The sequence below is a fragment of the Chenopodium album genome, chromosome 26 (genome assembly GCF_948465745.1).
Source record: "Chenopodium album chromosome 26, dcCheAlbu1.1, whole genome shotgun sequence".
Taxonomy (NCBI): domain Eukaryota; kingdom Viridiplantae; phylum Streptophyta; class Magnoliopsida; order Caryophyllales; family Amaranthaceae; genus Chenopodium; species Chenopodium album.
In genome coordinates this window covers 35,442,233-35,467,840 of record NC_137859.1, presented here as the reverse complement: position 1 = coordinate 35,467,840, position 25,608 = coordinate 35,442,233, and the positions used below count along the sequence as shown (strand labels likewise).

General features: G+C 33.4%; 1 protein-coding gene across 1 annotated transcript; it reads left to right on the top strand.

The window, feature by feature from the left end:
• The first annotated feature begins 11,182 nt into the window (after window positions 1-11,182).
• Window positions 11,183-14,161, top strand: LOC145616341 (3-ketoacyl-CoA synthase 11-like). Its single transcript, XM_081671047.1, has 2 exons — window positions 11,183-12,182; window positions 13,126-14,161. The coding sequence occupies exons 1-2, from the start codon at window positions 11,376-11,378 to the stop codon at window positions 13,909-13,911; spliced, it is 1,593 nt and encodes a 530-aa protein (XP_081527173.1). The 5' UTR covers window positions 11,183-11,375; the 3' UTR covers window positions 13,912-14,161.
• Window positions 14,162-25,608: the final 11,447 nt, after the last annotated feature.

Sequence of the window (25,608 nt, the reverse complement as noted above, 5' to 3'; positions counted from 1 at the left end):
AATTCCTAATGTATCTCTAAGATTTGTTGGCCAATTAATCTTATTGGTATAAAAGTAAAAAAAAAAAATAAATAAATTTTTTTTAAAAAAAAGTAATAAATTCTTTCAAAAAAAAATTATAAATTTTTTTTATTGTTTATTATTATTTTTTGTTATTTTAGATACACTAAATACTATGAGAAACTAAGTAAGTACCAAAATAGCATAAAATTTAGGCTTGTGTAATGGTGTATAAATTTTATGTTGGTAAATAAATAAAAATTAAGTTAATCTCTAACAAGAGACATTTGAATCATTCTAGTAGATAATTAAATAAAAACATCATCACTGCACGAGTTAATAAAAGCAAGATATTTGTTATTATGCCCTAATTTATTCGTGAAATTCGTTGCTTAGTCAGCTTCTAGGAAATAGCTAGTGGTGAAACAAAAAATTAAATTGAAAATCAATACAAATCCACCTTTGCATTGCAAATGGTTGTGAAAACTCTATAAAATTATCCTCCTCTGCCTAATGACATTGATTACTTCACAATTGTCGCCCTCGATCATGATGCATGTTTGGAATACCTAAATAATGGGCTCCTGTAATTACCTTGAGCCCTTCATGAACTTCAATTTGGAGAATGAGCAATTTTGACAAATTCTCATTTCAATTCGGCAAACATATTATGTCGAGTCATCCCTAATTACAAGTTTTAAGGCTATGACATCCCCCTTTAAAATCATCAAAGTTAAACTTATAAAACCCATGAAAGAAGGCTCCCAATTAAATGTCAATTTTCATGTTATTGAGGTAGACACTCGATGAGGTGGGCGTGGGATTGAGGCATCTGGATTGTTAATGTATGTGTTTCTTTGAGTGCACCTGATGTGTCCATTTTGTTATCTTTGTACAATATATATTCCCTCGTTTCTTAGTTATTTGTTGCATTTTTTAGCTCTTCGCAACCATTTTTTACCAATACTCTTTTTTAGTGTGGTTTGGAGGATTTTATTTGAGTTTGGTAGGAATCTAGAAGTTTTCGACTATTTTCTCCTATTAAAGGAGGCAATGAGAGGATAGCATGGGTCATTGAATGAAGGATCTAGTCTACCCGATCTAGCGGAGTTTTTGTACCCGACCCCTACTACAATGGGTGGGTGGGTTGCTTGGTTATCTAGATGTAGGATGCAATGGAGCATCAGAAGTTTGTCTTCAACACTGCATACCTATTCGATCTAAAGCCAATTTCCTTTAGCGCAACAACTTTAAAAAGAAGACTTTCAACCCTCTTCACATATGTGATATTGTGTGTACTCGTGCACTACTTGAGTGAGGTTTTGCAAGAACGATCTTCTTAGTATCTAGATTTCAAGTTCTTAGACTATACATAAGTACTTTTGTAAAGCTCGACTAAGGCACACTTAAATTAGATACGTACTTATAATTAGTTTTCTTATTTGCTAATAAGAACCCTAATTTTCTTTTCTTTTTTTTTTAAAAAAAAAATAACGTAGTTATTGATTACTTCAAGTTTCAAGCTTTCCGCCTCTTCAAAGGCACTTGACATATTGTTCCATCAAATTAGCTTGCTTTTACTTGATTCTTCAAATATTTTGTTCTTCAAAACTCAAATAAAAAAGGTATCGCATTCTCTCAATTATGTGAGTATTATTTCTAAAGGATCATTTATATTAATGATACTAATTAGATTATTGTCACTGTCAATGAAACTTATATTGATTTCTGTTTTCCTATCCATTGAGATTCCATTGTGAAGTGTTATCGACATTGCAAGAAAGGTGTCAATCTCAAAAATTGTGCATACAAGAAGAGTCAAGGTCACCTTAATCCCATCAGATAAAAATCAATAATAGCCAAGTCATTCTTAAATTTGAATTTAGTAAAGTATTTAGTAAACAAATTCTAATAGATCAATATTTGAGTGCCTCTGCGATACGATATGATTTGACACTTAGCAACATTGCTAAGGTACCACTTACAAGTTAAGGGAGTTTTATGATGTAATATATTATGATACCTAGTAAGAGTAAGTTGATCATAATGATAGATTTATGTGTTATACATGAAGTAGAATATCAAATGATAAAATGATAGATTTATGTGCTATGCAAACACTTGAATGCACATTCTAGTTATGCGTAAATTTGGTGGTGCACTTAAATTAAAAGCTTAATGACAACCTATGTTTTTTTTTACCTATGCTCGTTTAGCATAAATTTATAATTTATATGCTATCTAGGTTTAGATACGTATATTCTTTTTTAATTATATATATTTTCATTATGATCTTAATTTTCTACGAAGTACATTCATTATGTATTACACTCTTATTATGTGTTATTTAGTCTATTTTTTTTTTTATAAAATTTGCCCGTTTATTTTTTGAGTTAGACCCTATTTAGCAGTAGCGTTTGAACTTTGAAGTAGTGGCTATTGTCAAAACAATACTAGAAAAAAAAAGTGTTTGATAAGGTAGTAATTCGAAGAGAAAAGTCTGGTTAATATGGCATATTAACCAGTATCGTTTATATGAGGGCGCATTGGTAATTTTAACCTTTTTAGTAAGGGCAAAATTGTAAACATGTGAGAGGACCGTTAACTTCCAAAATGCCGGCATTTAAATAGGGGTTGTAATAGTACAATGACAGTGTGTTCTTCATCGTCCTTCGTCGTCCAGTTTCAATGGAATTTGAAGCTCACAAACATGTTCAGTGGAGGAGGAAGACAAATCCTACCATTTGGGGTTAACCATGCCCTTTCTTTCTCCATATTTATTAGGGTTTTTCGTTTAATACGGCGGCGAACCGGCGGCTTCGCCGCCGAAACAGTGACGATGACGAAAAAGATGGTGGGGTGTGAGCAGAACACGACGAAGAAGATGGTGGAGTGCGAGGAAGAAGATGGTGTTTCTACAACGGGGTTCAATTGAGTTTGTGAATACGGAATAACATGCAGATCAAATAATTAAAAAGAATCGTTAACTTTGTTGATAGCGTGAAGTTATCTGCCAACTCAGCAGCAAAATAAATTAGCAATAAAATAATAGTAGCAACCTCTCAAAATTGCAATATTGCCACTATATTAACATATTTCGTTAATATGCAATATTAACCGGGCATTGCTCGTAATTCGAATAGTGGTAGTACTTGCCAAACAATACTAACTTTTCTCAAATGTTAAGGGAGTGTTGGGCTGAATGTTGATGTAGAGGTAGACGTCAGTTGTGATAATAGTTGTTAGCTGTATGTGTAACTGTCAGCTGTCAACTAGCTATTAGTTGTGAAAATAATTAACTAAGTATTAGTGTTTGGTAAAGTAGCTATTGATAGTTCGTTTCAAAGATAGCGGGTAGCATTTGTCAGATTTTTACCAAACACTCATACAATCCACCGTTATTTTATCGCTACTCCGATAACTATCTGCTACTCGACTGCTAAAGTGCACCACCACCATTAGTTATTGCCGAATAGGGCCTTACAAGTAAGCATTTTTTCTAACATCGCCGCTGTAAACCACCAGTTCAACAGTTCCCAATGCATCAAAATAACAACAAAAGAGAATTTAGGGTTTATAGAAGGTGTAATGTCGATAAATTCTTCAAATTCCAAGTTTTTGATTCCTCTCCATGTCTACATTGCGATGTTCTTCCTCCTAAAGATATGGTAAACTTTTTTTTTTTTTTTTTTTTTTTTTTTTTTTTTGGGTAAACTAAATATTTATATATAAAAAAGTTTAATTCTTTTTCGGTTTATTTTTAATAGATAATTACTTGTATTAGTTTTCACTTTTCAATTGAAGTTTTTGGCGAAAATACAGGAAACTAGCCGTTAGATTTTGCCCTGTATTGCTTTCAAAATTTAGACATGCACATTGCTTTCAATATTTTAAATTATACGAAGTATTAATTTCTTTAGTTAATAATTGATTTATATAATTTTAGCTTAATCTTTGAATTTAATTAAATGGCTCAATATCTGCCTAAAATTTTGTAAATAATTTCACTATTTCAGATTGATCTGCTGTTATGGTGGCACAACAAGTGTATTTTAAGCATTTAATTATGGTACAATGTTTTTGCTTTATTTTAAGTTGCTTGATTTTTGATGTTTGTTATGTTATGATGTGATGTATTGATTGATTGATTGTTATGTTATGATGTAACTGAAAATGAAATTCTTGACTAAATTATGAATTTACTATATTGGTAAGGATTTTATGCCCCAAAACTTGAATTGGAGCTCCAATTGAACATTCATCATTGATATTGACTAAAAGATGCTATGATTGATTTGGGTTATAAAATATGAATGAGAAAACTTAAAGTTCATTAGTTTGAAATTGTTCGTTTGCTGGTTAGAACTACAAATAAATTGACCTGAAATTTTTAGTTTCGAGCTTCAGTTGTGACCTTGCAAAGTTGCAAGGAAATCGCATGATCCAAAACCAATTAACTTGTCCTGTTTATAGGTCTAACTGCAATTTCTTGTTATTTTTTGTATTGGGAATATGGAGTTGGGTGCTTTGCATTTTGTGATCTAAATGCAAAGAGGCTGAATAATAGTGGGCTTTAGGCAGCATGTCATACTTAATAGTTAATATTTTGTTTTGTCGGGCCTTTATTGTATGTTTCTAAGAATGACAACTTTTATGTAGGGGTGTTTGTATGAATGCCAAGCCTTGTTAGACTTTCAAAGTGACACTTTTTTTTTTTTTTTTTTTTTTTGTTGCTAACCCAATTAGCTAAACCAAAGGTTCATGATATGCTCTTGAAAGAAAAAACCAATAAACCTCTTCCGAGCATTTATGGCTTCCCTTATGTGCAATCACACCTAATCTCATGGACTCACGCAACTTTAAGATATAAGTATATAACCTTAGCTCATAGGAGTTAGTTGTTATTTGGTATTTGTGTATTTCCATAGGAGTTAGTTATCTATTTGCTATTTGTCTATTTCCATAGGAGTTAGTTGTTTGTTTAGGGAGATAGGGGGCGAGGGTTAAGGATAAAGAAGTGGTAAAAGAATAAGGCCTTGCTATTTTGGACTTATTTTTTAGTTTTTCTTTTCGGTTCAATTCAATCTTGTCTAGTTAGTTTTCTCATAGAAGTTTAATTCCATTTACTTAAATTCAAATTCATCCAATATTTGTGTTTCATTATGGAGGTTGGGAATTATAAAGGATAGGGTTATGGATAAAACCTCCTCTAATACCTAGGAAGGGAGGTTAAGGAAGTATTTACAGGTCTTTAGAATATATAAACCGACTTAGCAATGCTGTAAACAAGGATTGAGTTTGGCACGTATGGCACAGTTGTGCAAGGTAGTCTGGATGCAACTGGGAAATGCATGGGTGTTCACATGCCCATAGCTTTTGAATTATAGCTTTGTTTGAGATGCTTAGACTAAAATATATCATTAGAAAGCTCTTAAGCTCTAATTTCCATCCTAATTGGCCTTACAGCAAGATCATTTGTAAATATTAAGATAGGGACAAAATAGTGTAGCATTTGTAGTTTCTGTTTATCTTTTGTCACCACTTTGCATTTACCTTGATTATAGCGTGGTTTGGGTCTATTATATGTCATGTGAAAGGTGCCAAGTACCGTGATTCTTGTATTCATCTATAGGTGCTTAAAAATATCTAGATCACAGAATAATCTATGAAAGTGACATTGTACACAAGTAAGAATCAAACTATATGAGATTCAAGTGATTGCTCTAATAATTCATGCAATTGCATCTCAATATTCAACTAAATGATGTTAAATTATGGGCTAATCAAAAGGCATTGAAGGATCTTGATTGCCTTAGTGCACCTCAAGCCTTTTAATACATCAGACAAACCCAAATAAAAAAACCAAGTAGAGCGTTTTCTCTGCTGTTTTCCCTTTGATAATTCTAATTGCCATTTTCCATTTACTCTCCCAGCTATAGGCTAGCCCTGAAATCCCTATCCAGTGCAGTATCTTACACCAGATTCCTTCAACAAAACAACATACTAAAAACTGCAAGTGGTAATCATGCATTTGAGGAAAAGAAGACAAAGATATAAAATAGTAGCTCTGCACTTGATAAAAAGGATTCAGTTCGGACCTTTTCTAGATTTTGTTGCAAGATGAAAAAATACATTGGAAGTTGGTCCAAAATTTGCTTGTAATTTAGCTGACTTGAGTGCCATATGACAGTTGTATTATTCTGAATCTTGTTGGTATATTCAGCCCTTTGATAATGGTTGTATTGTTTCTGGTGGCTGGTGACTAGTGGCTTTGGGTTCATGCCTGCTTTGTCCCAACATATTAAACCTTGGTAACTTGGTTATGTAATTGGTTGTGTTTTTGTTTGTGTTCATCCTTGAGTTGTTACAATTTCCACTTGGTGCCTTCATTTGTCTTTACATTTATCCTTACTCTTAACTTGAGAAAGTTTGATTTTTAATTTACTAGGTGGTGTAAGTCCAGCCTTAGCTCAGCTTGGGTCTTCCATCATATAATGACACTAAGTTATTTCCATCATATTCTTTTCAGGGTGACTAAACACAATTCTAGGACATCCTCAACTTATTAATGTACAGCTGATTGATAAAGAGGTATAAGTTTGATGCTATTGCCAATTGGGGACTGAAGTCACTGAACATGTCATTGTGTACCAAGACTTCACGATCTTGCTTGAGTCAAATTATGAGGTTATGCTCATTTTAGCAGGGTTCTCTATCATGCTTCATTCAGTACTCTTGAGTCACTTTCCTTACCATATGTATACGCAAGGGCCTAAGTCCACAAAGAGGGCCTGGCGCCTGCTATTCCTCTATTTATTTTCTTTGGCTCAGAAATTCCTTTACTTTGTGGCCAAGACTGTTCAAACAAAGAAAAAGATGCACTCAACTATCTCTTCCCATTGCTCAGTGTCACAATCCCATTCTTCTTTAAGTCTTTTGCCGTTGTTTGGAGATACTGTCACCAGCTTGGAAGGTAGGCATCTATCTTTCCATTTCCTTAGTTACGAATCTACACACTCTCTGCTTCACATTTAGATTGGCTGCAGGAAATAGAGAGTAAGGTTGCCATCATGGTTTGTCTTGGAGAAAGTCCTTCTTGTAGAAGTTTTGATTTGGTATTATACATAATATGTACAGAACTTTCATGGAAAGCTGAAAACACTAGGAAAGGGAAGACCTAAATGCTTAGAAGAAGACAAAGTGGACATGTAGAGAGACCCTTTGATAGATCATAGAAAGAATGTAAATTCCTGTATTTGGTTCGAGTATTGCTAAAGCAATTGAGCCTGTATATCTTTATTGCCATTGAACTCAAATACATACTTGTGACCTTGACAATACATGCTTGTCACTTGGCTAGGCCTCTGTATGTATTGGGACTGATACTGAATTAAATTAGCTTGTTTTTTATTTTTAATAGTAAAGGTATTTGATTCAATGAATAGAGTAATTAATCCAGTCTTTAGCAGCCAGCTTAAATGCTTGACAATCACAGTAGTCTACTATGATATATTGGAGAGGCTTATGCACTCTAGTATTATCCCTCTGAGCCTTTTTTTTTTTCCCTCTTCGTGGCTGAAAAGCGGACAAGTTGGTCAGCAGCACATAATATCTGCTTCGCATTACTTAGAAATAAAATACTCAGCATTGTAGATGTATGCTCAGACTCTATTGTAGCATGCTGATAAGCCACACTTTGTCTTGTTTTGTTGACAGGAGAAGTGTATTGAGAAATAGTTACCAAGCTCTTTGGTCCATGTCAATCGATTTTAGTTTTGTAAGCATAAGAAAATTCTGAGATTGAATGGTTATATCACCTTCAGTGCTAATATATAGCCACAAAATCTAGCTAGGTGTGACGAAAATTTAAAGACTTACAAAATTCTTAAAAGTTTTAAACAACTATTTTTTCCGGGTGTAGAAATATCTTACATACCTCTGAGGTTGCTTGATGAAGGCAGCAATATACTGTGCCTATTAAGAGCGTATGTCATCAAGTTTAGACTCCATTTACACCCAACATTACTATGCATATGTTGAACATTAGCACTTTGTGCTAGCAAAATCTGATGGCAAATTTGTGTTTTATAGCTCTGATTTAATTCTCTCAGAATCGTAGCATCCAAATGATGCATACTATCAGTTAATCATATAAGTAGGATTTGCTATCCTTCTGATCTTGACCTGTAGATTGATACTGTTAGTAAGGACTTGTTTGGTCAATGAAATTGTCATTTAGCACTAATGTTGAGATTAAGATGTTTATTAACCATTATGCCAGCATCGACGATCACCATCTGATAAGACTAGTTGGTTAGTAGGAAAGTGTCACGAACATCAGCTAGAAACTGCCCGTTACATGAATTTGAGAGGACATTTCATGGCTACAGTCTCTTTCTCGAGTGTCTTAGTAGTGTTGGACCTGTTGGTACGTAGTGTATTTGTCAGTAAAATTTTTTGTAGAGTGATTAAACTGCTATTCTAATTGTATTCTTTGTGACTTAAGTAAAACTAGATTACAGACATCCAAAAGTCAGGGTTAGCAATCAGAACTTAAAGGATGTAAATTTGTGTTCTGATGATGACATACCTTTAACTTGTAATTAAAAAATAGTCTGAAATACTGTAACATCTGCTCCTGGTAAACAGGATTTAACTTCTATCATTATATATGGTGTTATCAGTTTATAAAATTGAAATAGATATATGTCCCTTGTGATACATCAGTTTATTGCAGGTTTGCAGCAACTGGATTTTATGCTCCATGCCATTATTAGTGTTTGATAGACAGCCTATGTTACTCGATATTTTTCAGATATAACGATCAAATATTAGTGTCATACTTCAGATCAAGGAGCAGCATCTATTTTTTCTGTAAATTGGAACTCCCAAATATCAAAATGTATACCAGATTTCTAAAGGTTAGAGCTTGGCCTCCTATCTTCTTCATGCTTGAAATCTGAGTTTTTAATGTGTCAGATCAGTTTCAGGAACAAGTGGGTTTCAGAACTGTTTGAACTTCTCTTAACAAGATTCAGTATAAGGACTAAAACTTTTGAACCTTGTAACGAGTTAAATAATGAAACAACGAGTCTGGATGACAACTATCTTAGTTGATTGAATTGAAGGTGTATAAAAATTAAAGTCTGTTTACATCATTGTCCTTTACGGCTCTTTAGTTGATTCCCTAGACACCCAAAGAATGACAACCAACAACTTTAGTCCTCTAATTTTAGAAAGGCTCAGGTTCTTGCGTGCAATAACAGGAAGATTGCTTTTGAACAACACATTTTGCATATGGGTGTATTTGCATACATTACATTTACATGTGTCACCTCGGATTTCATAAAGTCGTCAGTTTGTAGAGTTGACTTTTATGTGATTTGAGTTACTAAGTTGGTTGAATGCAAGTTTTTGGATCCATTCAACTTAATTGAATTTCTCTCACTACTGTAGGCAAGACAAGTTTAACAAGATCAACACACAAATCCACAACCCAATTCCTCCTCATTGGACCATATACACATTTTGCATATGGTTCAAAGAATGGTTAGTAACATTCCTTATTGCAAGGAGTCACTATTTATTTTCAGATATTTGGACCATTGCAAAAGTTTACGTAAAACACGAGTTATACATTATGAAGTATTTTATATTATCAAGATCACATAAAACACGAGTTATACATTATAAAGTACTCTATATTATCAACACAGTATAATTATACGTACAAAATTTATATATTGCTCCGTCTCACATTTTTCTTAACACTTTGACTTTAATGTCAAAGACTCCTCCGTCTCATATTTTCCTTCACACATTGACTTTAATGTCAAAGGCAGATTTGACTTATTATATTATAAGAAAATACGTTTACATACGAGATCTTGATAGATTTGTAATTCTCTGAATAAGTACGAATGAATTATTAAGTTGTAATAATAATTCAAACATACAAGTACATAATAATGGCCAAATAAATGTAGGGCCAAAGTTGATTTGAGGATATTTTTGGTGAGTAATTAGTTCACAATCTCTCCAGCAAAGCAGCAGTGACACTGAAAATAATTGCTTAATTATCCTAAAGAGAAAAAAACAGGTAAATTTATGCCTAAATTTGTGTACCCTCAACTATTAACTTGACCATTAAATAAGCGTACTAACTCCAGCAATATGGGGGTACATCTTTCGTAAACATCTTCATCACTAGTTGTAGAATTGAAGAAGATGATAACAGTTGGAACAAGTATTACTCTCTTTAATTCTTTGGACAACTATCAGCTAGTTGCCCATATGCTCTTAATATGTCCAACCTGTACCCATAAAATCATATGCCCCCACCAAACGAGTAAACCCTCTATGTGACATAACAAGGGGATGCCCAAATTCCGAAATTTCGACAGGATAAGTTACAATCAAATTTAAATTACAGTATTCTGTACTTTATATTTTTTTTTACGGAATCACAATTATTTAGTTGCAACGACTTGACTTTTACTTTATTTGAACTTCTGTACAAAATAACTTCAAAACTCGATCATGTTAGGAAAAAAATAAGTATTATTTAAGGTGGTTTGATTTACTTGAATTTCACTAACTTAGCTTGAACTGATCTGAACTTATTTGGCATGACATACCCTATTTTAGTTGTAATTGAACTTGTGTAGCTTTTATTAACCTCTATCAAAACTTTAGAGAGCAATTTACACAAAGAAACCCAGTCATTATCGAGAGATTAATGTGAGTATGTAACATCCTAACAAGCTAATCCAATATGCGTCGCAGTTGTTGTAATTAAATCCGCTGATAGTAAAACCTCGAGAAAAAAACAAAAAAAAAAAAACGCGATTTGTTGGAGTAGGAATACCTAGTGTGAACTCAATAATGTTAAAAAGGTCAAGACACACAAGAGTGTACAAGTTGATTCATCACTAAGACGTGTTGTAAATTAAATTTGGCAGTCAAATAAAATTGGCTCAATCATCATAAATTATGCAATTGGAGAAAAATAAAATAAACTTGTATAATAATATTAATTGCATAAAACCTGCCATTTCCCTGCTGAACGCCTACCCAAATTAAATTAAATTGTTTGTTACATAATTTCCCATCTCATGCCATAAACCAAAGAATTATTCAAAGGCGCGCATTCAATTAAAAGTTCGTTGGGGTAGTTGGTATAGTTGTACCATCAATCTTAATAACCTCATCTTTTCTCTTTTTTCCCACGTTATATTCTCTTGTTCGTTGGTCTACTTTGTATCTTCTTACATACTTTCTTTTCCCTATAAATTACCTTACTCTTTTGCCTCTTTCCCTCCATCCCAATTTTTTTGGAAACTTTCAATATTTTTTTACATACATTCTCTCAAAAAATGGCACAAGAAATGAGTCCAAACACGGAAGTCAATGGCGCTAAGGGTGACAAGAAGAGTGGTAACGATAACAATAGTAGTAACAATTATAAGCTTCCGAACTTCAATCAATCGGTCCGATTGAAGTACGTTAAGCTAGGGTATCATTATGTAATCTCGAATTTTTTGTATCTAATGTTAGTGCCTCTAATGCTTACAGTCTTAAGTAGTGTACACGTTTCAGTACATTCGATACATGGGTTGGTTCAATTGTCACTAGACCTTGTTAAGTATAATATGGTCACGGTGTTTATGTGCACGGCCTTGTTGGTCTTTCTTGGTACTCTTTACTTCATGAGTCGGCCTAGAAAGATATACTTGGTTAATTTCGCGTGTTACAAGCCCGATCCATCTAGGAAGGTTAGTAGGGAGATTTTCATGGATCGAACCTATAGAGTCGGGGCTTTTACACAAGAAAACATAGATTTTCAAAAGAAGATCTTAGAAAGGTCTGGTTTAGGTCAAGATACGTACTTCCCCGATGCTTTGATCAACGTTCCACACAACCCGTGCATGGACTTGGCTCGAAAGGAGGCCGAGTTGGTGATGTTTGGAGCCATTGATGAATTGTTGGCTAAGACTAAGGTGAAAGCTAAAGATATAGGGATATTGGTTGTGAATTGTAGTTTGTTTAACCCGACACCATCGTTGTCTGCTATGATTGTTAACCATTACAAGCTTAGAGGCAACATTTTGAGCTACAATCTTGGTGGTATGGGTTGCAGTGCTGGCCTCATTTCCATTGATCTTGCCAAGGAACTTCTACAGGTATTTATTTATTTATTTATTTATAATATATGATCATCATTTACATAATAACATTTTCTGCTTAATTAATCTAAATTAAAGTTTTAAAAAATAATGTTCTTGATATATAGGAATATGACACTACACTTGATCTTGTTGGTGAGAATCATTAATTATTGTAGAATAATGTAGCACATACACTTAAATTTGGGCAGTTTCTTGTGTAGTTATTAGGATTCCCTTAAAAGTGAGGAATAAAATTGCTCACTTTTTTTGTTGTCATTTAAAAAATGTCCCCTATTTCGTAAGCTTTTCTAACTTTCTATATGTGTCAAAAGCTACTAAAAAAATTATAAGATAATCTAAAAAATGAATCACAATATTACTCTTTTATCATTTCTTTTTCCTCGTGTAAATAATGGTAAAATGGATCTTTACGTACAACCAGAGTAATAAATAGATGAATTACACATGTTTGACTTTTAGGGACATTTTTGGAATTTTGAATTATATACTATTCTGTAGCTTATATGATTTAGATTCTAGGATCCAATCTCTGAGATCCGTACAGTCTCCGCTTTAAATTTACGCGTAGTGATAACATGTTACACCCTGGATAAAGAAATGCATAATATAAGATCATTAAATTAAGTGTGCAGCTAGTTAATATTGATAACAAGAAAGCATGAAGGGTAGGTCAGTTAGGTCTAGTACAACAACTACTACTACTATATCTTATTCTTTAATTATAATAGTTTATTCCATTGTTCTTATTGGACTTACGTACATATATGTATGTCCAATTGTCCATGAATAAGATTATACTAGTCCTTAAATCCTATTTTGCTTATGATTTCCCTAAGAAAGTTGTTAAATTAAATATTTTATTGTGATTTTCGTTGGTTACTTGTTTCTATTTTCTTAGAAGATTAAATAATTAATTACTCTTTGTACGCAAATGTAGGTACATGGCAACACCTATGCTTTGGTAGTGAGCACGGAGAACATCACACAAAATTGGTACAAGGGAAATGATCGATCGATGTTGCTATCAAATTGCCTCTTCCGTAAGGGAGGAGCTGCCATCCTTCTCTCGAATCGACCAACTGATCGACGTCGTTCTAAGTACCAACTTGTACACACGGTTCGGACCCACAAGGGTGCCGATGACAAAAGTTACTCATGTGTATACCAAAAAGAAGACGAAGATATGAAAATCGGAGTTTCTCTCTCAAAAGACCTAATGGCCGTAGCAGGGGAAGCCCTAAAGGCTAACATTACAACCCTAGGGCCATTAGTCCTTCCCGTGTCTGAACAACTATTATTTTTTGTCACACTAGTCGCGAGAAAAGCATTCAAAATGAAAATTAAGCCGTACATTCCCGATTTTAAGTTGGCTATTGAGCATTTTTGCATCCATGCTGGTGGAAGGGCGGTGTTAGACGAGTTAGAGAAGAATCTGGATCTCTCACCGTGGCATATGGAGCCGTCTAGGATGACACTTTATAGGTTCGGTAACACGTCTAGTAGCTCATTGTGGTACGAATTGGCTTACGCCGAAGCCAAGGGAAGGATCAAGAAGGGCCATAGGACATGGCAAATTGCATTCGGGTCAGGATTCAAGTGTAATAGCGCGGTGTGGCAAGCATTGAAGACAATTAATCCGGCTAAGGAGCAAAACCCTTGGATTGATGAGATTGATAATTTCCCAGTTCATGTTCCAAGATTATCTCCTGTTAATAGTTCCTAATTATTCTCATTATTATTCTTAATTTATCGCTTTCTTTTCTAGTAAATGTGAATTATAAGTATTAGTTCATCTTATATTTCACAAGAAACTTGAACAGATAATATCATTTATTTGAAGCTATATTATGTAGTTTGATTGTTGTAGTTCACAGAAAAAAATCTTTGGAAGAGATTAAATTTGTTATATTTTTTGTTAATTCTTTTGTTACAAATGCGAGCTAATGATAATCAAAGTGTGATTTTAATCTTGTCTGCATCAATTTTGTATTGCTGTCTATCAAAACATGCTCCCAAGTGTACGTATGTAGTAAGTTGTACATACTCTTGTACTTAGATTCGAACTTTGCGAAGTGGTACATCATCACAAGCATATGAGGCGCACACTCCTATATCTTTCAGTGTACGATTAAAATTATGCAATATATCCAGCCAAAGATAATTTATTGAGAATCTAATCACACATAATTCATTAAATATGTACAAATGTCATATAAACTTTGATCTTCACATTTTATGTAATCACAAATACGTGTTGAGTAATCACAAAACCCCTCAATGACCTATTATAATTAATGTTAAAAGGCGTTGTAACCACTAGGTTGGTGTGACAACAAAAAATTAAAAAGTACGTCTTTTTTTCTCTGCTTTGCCACTCTCCCAAACACAAAACCCTATACTCTGCTATGCATAACCAAAACCACCCTAGTTTATTGATCGAGCTTGATTCAATGGTTCGTTGTCACCGCCGTTCCACAACACCTCTAGACCAACTCTTCCCCACGAGCTAGAAATCGGCAAGCTAGAAATCAACACTTCTTTAACTTGCTCCGCCCCTGCTTAATTAGAATCGTTCTTCTAAGTCTATGACCATGCATTTTAATGGATGTATCATCCCATGTTAACTACGGAGTCTAAGGCAATGAGTCTCATATTTTGGTTCTTAGGATTTGGGTGATGTGTCTCGATTTTGGGCACCAAGTCTCAACTTTTAAATACATATATAAAGCACTTTGATTTGGAAATCTGACATTACAAAGTACAAACGCAGGATGAATCTTTTTCACCCAATACTTTTAATTCACGTTAATTCATTGATATAATGATATTGCGTTAGGAACAAGTTAAAATTAGCTTCAAAATCTAAAGCAACTTAAGCTGAGTATACTTCAACAATGCCTAACATGATACAATCACAAATTCACAAGGATTTTTTAGTAATCTTTTTTTGAAAGAATATATAAGTACTTTGAAGTTAAAAATAGAAAATAAAATTTATTGTGCAAGGTGTGGGTCGTACTCAAATGCTTAAAAGTAGCCAGAAGCTGATGGATATACCACAAAAATATTGCTGACGCTCAAGGACCCATGCAACATTTGGAATAATTAGTACACAACTACACACACTTAATCGATTAGACCCTTGGAATTTATAATCTCCAACTAGCATTGGTGGAGATTCGACACATACTTAAGGACTATTTGTAGAGAAGCAACAATTGGAGCTCTAATCTCCGCGTAGAATGAAGAATTAAGTGTGGAAATCATGCATCAAATGTTGTATTATTATCGATCTAGCTACCTATTATGTGATTCATAATATGTATATATATGCATGTGAGTTTGTTTTAGGTGATATGTACTATATGATACATGAAATTCTGTTTAGTGTGTTAATAACTAGGGTTGAGCAAAACTACCCGAAAAACCAAAAATCCGTTTCGTTACCATTTCAAAAATTAGGGCACCCGATCCGATAATCAGGCCATAACGGTTCGGGTACCCGTTCGGAAATGGTTTTTGGGTATCATTTTAAAATTAACGGTTAATTGTTCCGCTTCGATAAGCAATTTTTTGTTTTTTGTTCCTACTTAAATCTATTTTTCCAATATTTTAACTATTACTTTACTTCACAATCACTATATAATATCAATGATTAGTAATATTATTAATAGTTTGGTCAAGATCATGTGGTATTGTTGTTAATTAGTGTTAAAAAATATCATAATAACTAATTTATTAGTTTAATTATCACTATTGGATACCTTATTGGGTACCCGATAACCGATCCGAAAATCCGGGTATCTGAAGTCCGGGTACCCAAACTTATCGGTTCGGTTTATGGATACTGTATCACTTTTAGTGATATTGGTTATTGGGTGCCCAAATTATTAATACTAACGGTACGGGTACTCGTCCCATGCTCACCCCTATTAAAAACACTACGGTAAACTATTAAGAGTAATGTGATAATATAACTTTAACGTTAAAAATGATATTTAAGGGGTAACCTTATCGTCTTATTCTAAAGAGAGTAACCTTATCAGTGGTTGAATTGATTTAATATTAGGGGATTTTCTACGAAGTTAGTCGTACCATGTGGTCGGGGTTACTCAAGTTACTCCTTACCAAGTAACCCTTTAAATAACCCCTGACCGAACCCCTCAACTAACCCCTGACTAAGTAACCCCTTGAGCACCCCTGACCGAACCCCTTAAGTAACACCTGACCGAGTAACTCAAGTAATCCCTGACCAAGTAACTCAAATAACCCCGAGCACATAGTGTGGTCAACAACATATAAAACTTTTTGTTTAATTTTATATTTGAGTAACTTTTAATTTAAATGTTTTGCGGTAATAAGCTACTATATATGATTTGATGTGGCCACTAATTCTAATTTATAGGATTTGATGTGGCCACTGTTATTAATTTCACACGTCTTTGTGTACAATTTGACAGCCAAACAGTTGGCTCGGAATAATTAAGTGATCAAATTATCTGTAACAATTAGTAATATTAGCTCGACAAGATATGACTAATTTTAGACGACAATCACCCGTGCAAGTTTCTTATTTATACGAAAAGTCCACTTCAAATGTTCTAGATGCCAAAAGAAGTTTGTATAAAATGTAGTAAGAATACAGGAAAATTACCATTTTATTTTAGTTTTTAATAAGAGAGCAAATTTACTAAACCACCTTTTTATAATAATAGTTGGGTCATTTTCAATATTTACTCACTTATTAATTGTAAACATATTTGCCATAAAAAACAAATAAAAAAAAATAAAAAAAAATTATAAACATATTAATAAATGAATTCATAAATCATGATAATATTAACTAAAATAAGGAACATTTTATTATGCGGATAAAATAGTTTTTTATGTGCTACGTACATGACTGAGAATTTTGGATGAGTTTTACTTATAAATAAGTCGCATTTTTTGGTAGAAAATTACGTCATTTGAAATCCAACTTTTTCATGAGGCACGTCTCCCTAATTATGTCTACTATGTACTTTTGACTACTTTCGGTATGATCTTTTGTTTGAAAAAAAATTACTAATAAGAAAATACTTTTGTATACGAAGGTCGAAGTATACAATAGGGTGGTGTAAGAAGGGTCAAACTCAAATCGTGAGGTTGAACTTTGATTAAGGTTCTCTTACCACTAAGAAAGAAGGTCAAACTCAGGGCCTGTTCACATATATATATTATTTTTTTCAACAGTTCGTTTTTTGTGTGGTTGGCCACACTGTATGACCACTTATAAAAATAACAAAGATACCCCTATATATAACACTGACCGAGTAACCTCTATAATACTGACCAAGTAACCCCTTTAACACTGATCAAGTAATCCCTATTACACTAACGAAGTAACCTCTATAATGATATGCAACACTGTGTGGCCAACCACATATAAGACTTTGTGGGTTTTTTTTAAAAGAAAAAAACTCAAGGTATGAAAACCATTATTTCCCTACAAAAATTTAAGGTTTTTGCTCCTTCCATTAAATTAGCTCCATGCTAAAACAATTAACAATTCTTTTATTTCTTCAAAAAAAAAAAAAAAAAAATAAATAAATAAACAATTCTTTTATTTGATTTTTACGTAGTATTTATCTAAAAAGTTATTGATAGAATGGGTAGATTTCAACCATTAACTTAAGGTATGTTATATTCACTTAATCGATTTTCACTTATTTGTATTTATTTAAACTTATATTATTATTTAAACATATTAAATCTTATTAAAACTTATTTTAGTTGTATTTTGTACTTGAATAAGATAATCCGTATCCACCCGTAAATTTCATAATATATTTTTATGAACTTATCCTATGAGCTTGTGGATAGAATAGTGTCTTATGCTTTTGATTGAAGTGATCCTTCTCTCCATATGTCAATTGCTTTTTATCATTATATTTTCTATAAAAGGACCCATCATTCTACAAAAATGTTTCAGCTTGATTGATATTTATAACTACTACTCCGTAGCTATATTAAAGTTGTTTTCCTACTACGCTGAAACATTTAGGGTTATTGGCCTGATACCATGTCAGGAATCAATCTTCCTTAGTTTGTATTTCTGTATCACAAGATATATATACAACCTAGAATATATTCGTGCTCAAACCGAGGCCCAAACGCTAATTACATTAGTAAGGCTTAACACAATTGAAACTCTTCAACCAAAAAAAATACAAGTATAACTTTGTGCAAAAAGATATTTTCTGTAAAATTTTCTTTTTTAGAAATCATGAGTTGCACAGTTAAATGTTCTTGTCATGGTTCCATTTTTGTTTTTTTTAATCATCTCATTGCTCGAATTTTAAGTAATGGATGTGGTTGCTCTAAGGTTTATGGACTCAAAATAATTTAAGTGATGAAGATAACTCGTGTACAATGATCATTGATTTTGTGGGTTTAACAATTATTGTCTTCAACCCTTAAAAAAAGAATTGAATACATTATCCTATGTTGACTCTAACTGTACCCTAGTGGCCAAAATTTATTTAGTAGAGCGATAACATATGTAATTTGCCACTATCAAGTATGATGACGCGTGAACATGAACATAAACATTAACATAAACATGTGAGATATTTGGCGGTGAATTGACTTGCAATTGAACACAAAGTTAATTGTTGATAAATAATAAAAAAAAAAAAAACATGAAGAATTAGGAGATGGAGTGCAAGTTAATAGCCCTAGCCATTCGTTGTAGAGCTAATTCTAATGCAAAAAAAATTGTAATAAAGTTATTACTTGTATTTGGTAGTTGAGCTAATGTTTCTAATTGCTCATGAATTAGAATTTGCGTGCCGATTAGCGAGCGATGGCGACTATTGAACTATTTTAGTGCTATAGTTTTTGTTCCTTCACACTTCACAAATTGAGTCACACGTTTTGATCAAAGCTAGGGAGAAATTAAATAAGACGGTCAAAGTTTCACATCTTTATCAAACGGTGATTAACTTGTATCTAAAATAGCTATATACTAAAAGACAATGGTTTGGAGATAAATATAGACGAGATTAATAATCCATTATACTCCGTACTTCATTAACATTTCTTAAAAAAAAAAAAAAAATACTATTTCAGGTTCAATTTACTTGCGGCAAAGGAATATTTATGTCTCACAAATAATACCCTTTGTTGCGAGTAAATTGGACCGGAGGTAGTAAAAAAATTGATCAAGCTAAATGAAATGAATTGTTGATGTTCTTGTATAGGACAAGGGGGATGGGGGTGTCAAAGTTTACGTGAAGGTCTTGTACTATTTTGCCTTTTTCCTTTCCATAATTTAATTGATGTAAATGTAATAAATATTGTTTGGGCCAACAAAAATCCACACTAGATATTTTTGAGTTTTGACCAATGCATGCCTATTGCCTAGTATAATTTCATCACTAAATCAATTGATGTTATTGTGGAGTATTTGTTATTAGACTTTTTAAATAAACACAAATGAAAAACTTAGGCATTGAAAAAGTATGTAAAAATTGGGAAATTTTGACAATTACCACCTTCTGTTATGTCCATTTTAGCAACTACCACCTTCTATTTTTTTTTTTTTTTTTTTTTTTTTGAAAATTAGCACATTCGATTTTCAAATATATCAAAAGTTACCACCTTCTTGCCTCCCAACTACCACATGATGTCATTTTGGACCCATTATTTCCCTTTCCTCCCTATTCCCTCACATTTCTCATTCCTATTTGGATTATCATCTCTTCTTTCACTTTTAGATAGTGTCAAAGTGAATTCGTAGGTGGAATTCACCCCTTGTAAAAGATAGTAAGGTTAAAACAATGTTTCTAATCAGTTGTAAGGTGAATTGATGAACAAGGCTGGCCTAAAACAACAACACTCCTAGAATTAGGCCCTGTTCAATTCACCTTAGAAAAATAATTTCAATTAAGTAAAAATCAGTTCAGTTTAATATCAATAACTCTAAAGAAGATATATATATAATATAAAATCAATAAAAATAATTTCAGTTCAACAAAAATAAGTAAAGTTAACAGGACCTTAAATGAAAGTTACAGTTCTCAAAGAAAATTGATTAAAATCCAAAGAGTGTATGTAATTTTACATCCTTTGGTGTACATTGAAGAAAAGAAGACACATGAGGCCATGACGCTTCATGTATCATATGTGGTCGTCTATGCTTTATTTCAAAAAACTCCAAGATGTGAACATTCTAAATACTAAGGAAGATCTATAATTAATATAAAAATATAGGAAATCTTTATATCATCTTCTTAATTACAGTTAATTAGGAACATAAACATTCCCTCAAAAAAAAAAAAAAAAAAAAAAGGAACATAAACATTATACATCAAAATCGCAAGAAACTACGTCAAGCCAGCTGCCCAATAACATGGACATGGACATGGACATGACCTAGTGACCCCGGGGTGCATTTTATAATTTTTTGAATCTTTTCACATCGCGTTCATTGTTTAATTCATACATTATTTTTTTACATCGCTATTTGCATACAACGTTTGATTAGGGGTTCCCAGATTTATAGATTTCCGACCAATTTATCTAACTGTTGTATTAAAATTGATTGGCAAATGTTTCAATCTCGCTCGTATAAATCATCATCATCATCGAGTCTATTTGCATAGGCTAATAATTAATTCAAATAATTCAATTAATACAACCGAATCATATACTATAAATCTATAATATATAGGGATATAGATGAATAAACAAAAACTAACTACAATCGTAACGTGTAGCTTTATTATATCTAAAAGAGAAAACTATAATAATAAACTAGCAGCACAAAGGGAAGTAAATATTCTAATCTAAATTCCAGGAAAAATCAGTATAGACTATTTCAATTCCGGCTTAAACGAAGAAAAAAAAAAAAAAAACATTCTTGAAAATTTACCTTAAAAATTTACCTTAATTGACACATATTGTACATAACTTTCAATCATTAACGTTCCGATTATTATTGCAACGAACAATCTGACTTAAAATTGAATGCATGACACATTGCAATAAAACTAGTAAGGTATCCATTTATCCACCATACCAAACGGTCCATAATAATATACAACGGCTATTTCACCAAATGCCACTGAGTAATTTAAAAATTCACCAAATGCCATCGGACTTTTTAGAATTCACCAAATGCCATCCAGTTTTTAAAAAATTCACCCGCTGCCATTAATGACCAACGGCCGTTAACTACGTTAGTAATCAGGGGTTAATCTAACACGTGTCATGACATAATTGGACCATTTATCTTAATTCATAAAAATTAAAAAAAAACAAAAAAAGTTAAAAAAAATTAAAAATAAAAAAAACAAAAAATAAAAAAACCCCCAAATTTTCCCAGCCACCCCGACCACCGCCAAACCCTAACCCCTCCCCTCATCTCGCCGGAAAACGGCCGGTCACCACCGGAACCACCAACAATCGGTTGGCCGACCCTGTAGCTCCCCACCTGACCCACCGCCGACCCCCAAAACCTCCCTCACAAACTGCCCCAACCCCATAAAACCGCAAACACCCACCCCAAAAACCACCCACACAGCCACCCCGACCCTAATGTTTTTCGTAAACAAAATGCATTGAAACTTGCAACTCTAGAAATCCGATTCGAATTGTTTAGGCAATTGACTTCCTTGAGGTTGCAAATTTGCAATAATATACTTGTTTATGTAATTAAACTAGGTTAGAACCCGTGCGATGCACAATTTATATAAAAACCTATTTTTAATTTGTATATTTTGAAAATAAATCGCTATTATACATAAATATAAATAAGAATTACGTAAATTTTGTAATTTAATTTTTTTTATTTTCATCAAAATTATGATATAGAATCTGTTCAACGTTGTCTGATTTATAGTTCAATGTAGAAGGTCATTTATTAGTTTGTTATTTAAACTTGTTTCAATAACCTATGATAAATTGATAGGTTTTAGTTGTAATGTAGAAGTTTTTAATATTTAAATTTCAAAAATATTAAATGTGATAGCTCCAAAAAAAAAAATGACATCATTTTTGCATTTAGTTGGGAGATTTTTTTATTGAGAAAGTGACACGTAGGCATTAGTGACGTCACCATCTTCTGTTTTAGTAATAGTTAAATGGATGATGCCTCTAGCTGCATGATTACAACTCGTAAATACTGGCTTTCAACAATAATTTAACTCTCGGTTGCATGTTATTTTTATTTATTTTGGTTTTTTTAAAAAGAGAGAGCGATAAAGACAGTGAGGTAAACCACATTTGATCCCAAGTTTTAGGTATCACTTACAAATCATACTTTAACCATATGAAGGTATGAGTAGCTGACATCCCCACTAAGTGATAATGAGATCGTATGATTTTTTATTTGATGAATCACAAAGTAATACCTAATATTATACTTTATTAATTGCGTAATAGATTATGTTGCATTCTTGGAATAAAATATGCAAAGTTAATAAGATGTCGGTTATTTTTTGTATAGTAATTTTCTTTTCATTTTTTTTCTTTATAAAGCAGGGTTTAGTTTTGGAGAAGACAACACTAAATTTCAAATTAAAACTGGTCCAATTACAAGACTTGATTCATTTTAGTGTGAGGTTTTCGATTGTTCTAGTCTAGTTTAATTTTGGACAGACAAACAACCATGTATAGAGATGTACAACTAACTCATTATATTCTTTCATGTTTCAATTCACATTATCTGTCAACGAACAAATAATCCATAATTTATCATGCGTAGGTCTACACATCAATGTTCCATCGCTTATCAATTCTAAATACCAATACAACAACTTTTAAAATTTGCGTATAACATTACAAGAGTAACTAGACCGTTCACACACGTTACAAAGGGAGTAATTGATTGAACCATATCAATTCAATAACTTAAATTTCAAAAGCCATTGATAGTTAAGCTAGAGGTATGGAATAATGGAAGAATACCTCTCACAAATTAAATAAAATGTGAACATATTGATTTCTTGAATTAGTTTGGTTTCGTGATGTGATGTAATGGTTCATGCAGGCAGGTAGGGAAGTGGAATGTAACATGGTGGTGGTTAATGGTCTATTAGACCACTAACCAACTTTTAAGCTATTTGCAACGCCAACATTTATATCGAATGAAAATTCATTGCATCTTGGGTCATCTAGATTATTCTTTCTAGCTCTTTTTTTTAATCAATTGTTGTGGCCTTTGAAAGTTCGGAAGGACTGCAAACAATTTTAACAATTGCTCAAGCCTCGACTGTAAGTTACATTGTCTAAACCTCTTATAATAAATTAGATAATTTAAGTCGTGACTGTTATTTTCCTAGAGTGAGTCAAGCCCGAACAATGTCACTTACAATCAAGTTCTAATAGGGCTAGTTGGAACCACCCTCAGATTTGTGTCATGTTTGGATGGGACAAGTCCCGAGTAGTTCAGGTTAAATTGAGAACATGTTAGCCTATAATATGGGTATAGTATTTTCGATTGAATCAGTTTTGAGTTTGGTATAAACTGATTGATGTTATGGGCCGTTTGGTTCAACCAAGGGTTAGGGAATGACCACAAGAAAGGAAAATAAGGTGAATGAGCCCTTACATTTACTATGTTGTTTGTCTTAAATAACAAAGGGAATGAGTGCCACCATAATACAGCCACCATGATATGCAACCACCTCTTCTCTTCTCTTTCCTTCTTTTTCCGGACACCATGAATACCCCCACCACCGGAAAACCCACCCACCCCACCCTGCCTCCCTCCCCCTACCCTAGAGGCCTTCCCCTTTCCCCTCGAACCAACATAAAAACCTTCCTGTAACCCATCCGCCTCCCCTCGAAAAACCCCTGAAAACACCTCCTTGATTGGTTAAAACCCGCAACCACCCCTCCCCCACCCTCAAAACTGTAGCTAGATTTTCGAGGGCGGGGGGAAGGGTGGTTGTGAGTTTTAGGCGGTTAAGGAAGTGTTTTTAGGGGGTTTTTCGAGGGGAGGGGGAGGGGTTATTGGAAAGAGGAGGGGTTTTTGCGGGGGGAGCAGTTACGGGAAAGGGGAAGGGTTTTCAGGGGGAGGGGTAGCTGAGATGGGGGGAGGGCGGCGAGGGGACGAAGGGTGTGGGGGGGGGGGGGTTTCGGTGGTGGACAAGTGGGGGTATGGTGGTGGCTTAAGAAAGGGAATGGAAAAACTTGGGGGGTGGCGGAATCAACTTGGATGACTTTGAGGGGGGAGATAAAAGGAATGGAAAAGGAGCCTAATAAACAACATTAAAGGGAATAAGGGTAGTTGATTCCCTTACCTTTGATGAATAGCCCCAAACAAACGGCCCCATAGGGTGAATTTGGGTGGGCAAAGGTTCTCGTGGCGACTGGGCGGAAGTTCTTATTGCGGCTGGGCGATGGTTCTAACAGCTAGGAGGTGGTTGCGGTATTTCTAGTGGTAATGTGGTGCTGTGGTGGTTCCGGTGGCTTGTGGTAGTTTTGGGTAGTCGGTTGGCGTTTTCAAAGGTGGTGAAGGTAGTTGGGTGAAGAGGAGTTTGAGGGTTAGAAAATGGGGCAATGGGAGGGGTAAAGGGTATGACTGAATTTGTATAACAAATACCAACAAAAGGATTTATGGTAGTTCATTGCTTATCCCTTTGTTGAATACCCCCAACCAAACATCCCATAATCTTATGGATACTTAATAAAATCATCTTAATGAATAGTTTATTAACAATTAATTGTTAATTAAAGATATTATGGGTCGAATTTCTACATCGACGTACGTGACCAATCAAAATAGAACACTTAAATAAAACATAGTACAATCGGATTAGTTTCAACTTTCAATCAATATATCAGATCAAGCCATGTTTTGAAAACTCTTAGTGACTTAGACCTTGTTTGGTAATTAGCTGGTAGCTAATTGATATAGCTGGTTGTAATAGCTAATTTGACTAGCTGGTTATAATCAGCTGATTGTGTAAAAATGTTTGATAAATAGCTTTAATTGTTAGCGTTTTAGTGTATTTAAGAAACAAAAAACCGATTGTTCAATAAGCTAATTTGAAAAAGCTCTAATAATGAGTTTTTCTAAAAGAGTTTTTTGAGCTAAAAAAGCTCTTTTAATAAGCTATTTACCAAACACCAAAATTAGCTTTTTTAATTAGTCAAACATCTAAATTTCAAAATAAGCTAAAAGCTCTTTTAAAAACTCTTTACCAAACACACCCTTCCCTGTTCTTTTGAGCTTCTGGGTAGAGCAGAGCAAATTGAAGCAGAGCCGAGCAGCACTACTACCACTACCACTACCACTACCACTACTTATTATTATTATTATTTATTACTACTACTACTATTGTTACTATTGTTAATAATATCGCATTATTATTATAATCATTTAATTTTATTATTAAATATAAATTGTTATTATATTAATTGTAATAATAAT

What these genes read in the sequence shown, in the direction of transcription:
- LOC145616341 (XM_081671047.1), top strand. Translation starts at nt 11,376, where the DNA reads ATGGCACAAGAAATGAGTCCAAACACGGAAGTCAATGGCGCTAAGGGT. An exon ending in TTGCCAAGGAACTTCTACAG is followed by an intron (nt 12,183 to 13,125) that starts GTATTTATTTAT and finishes ACGCAAATGTAG; the next exon opens with GTACATGGCAACACCTATGC.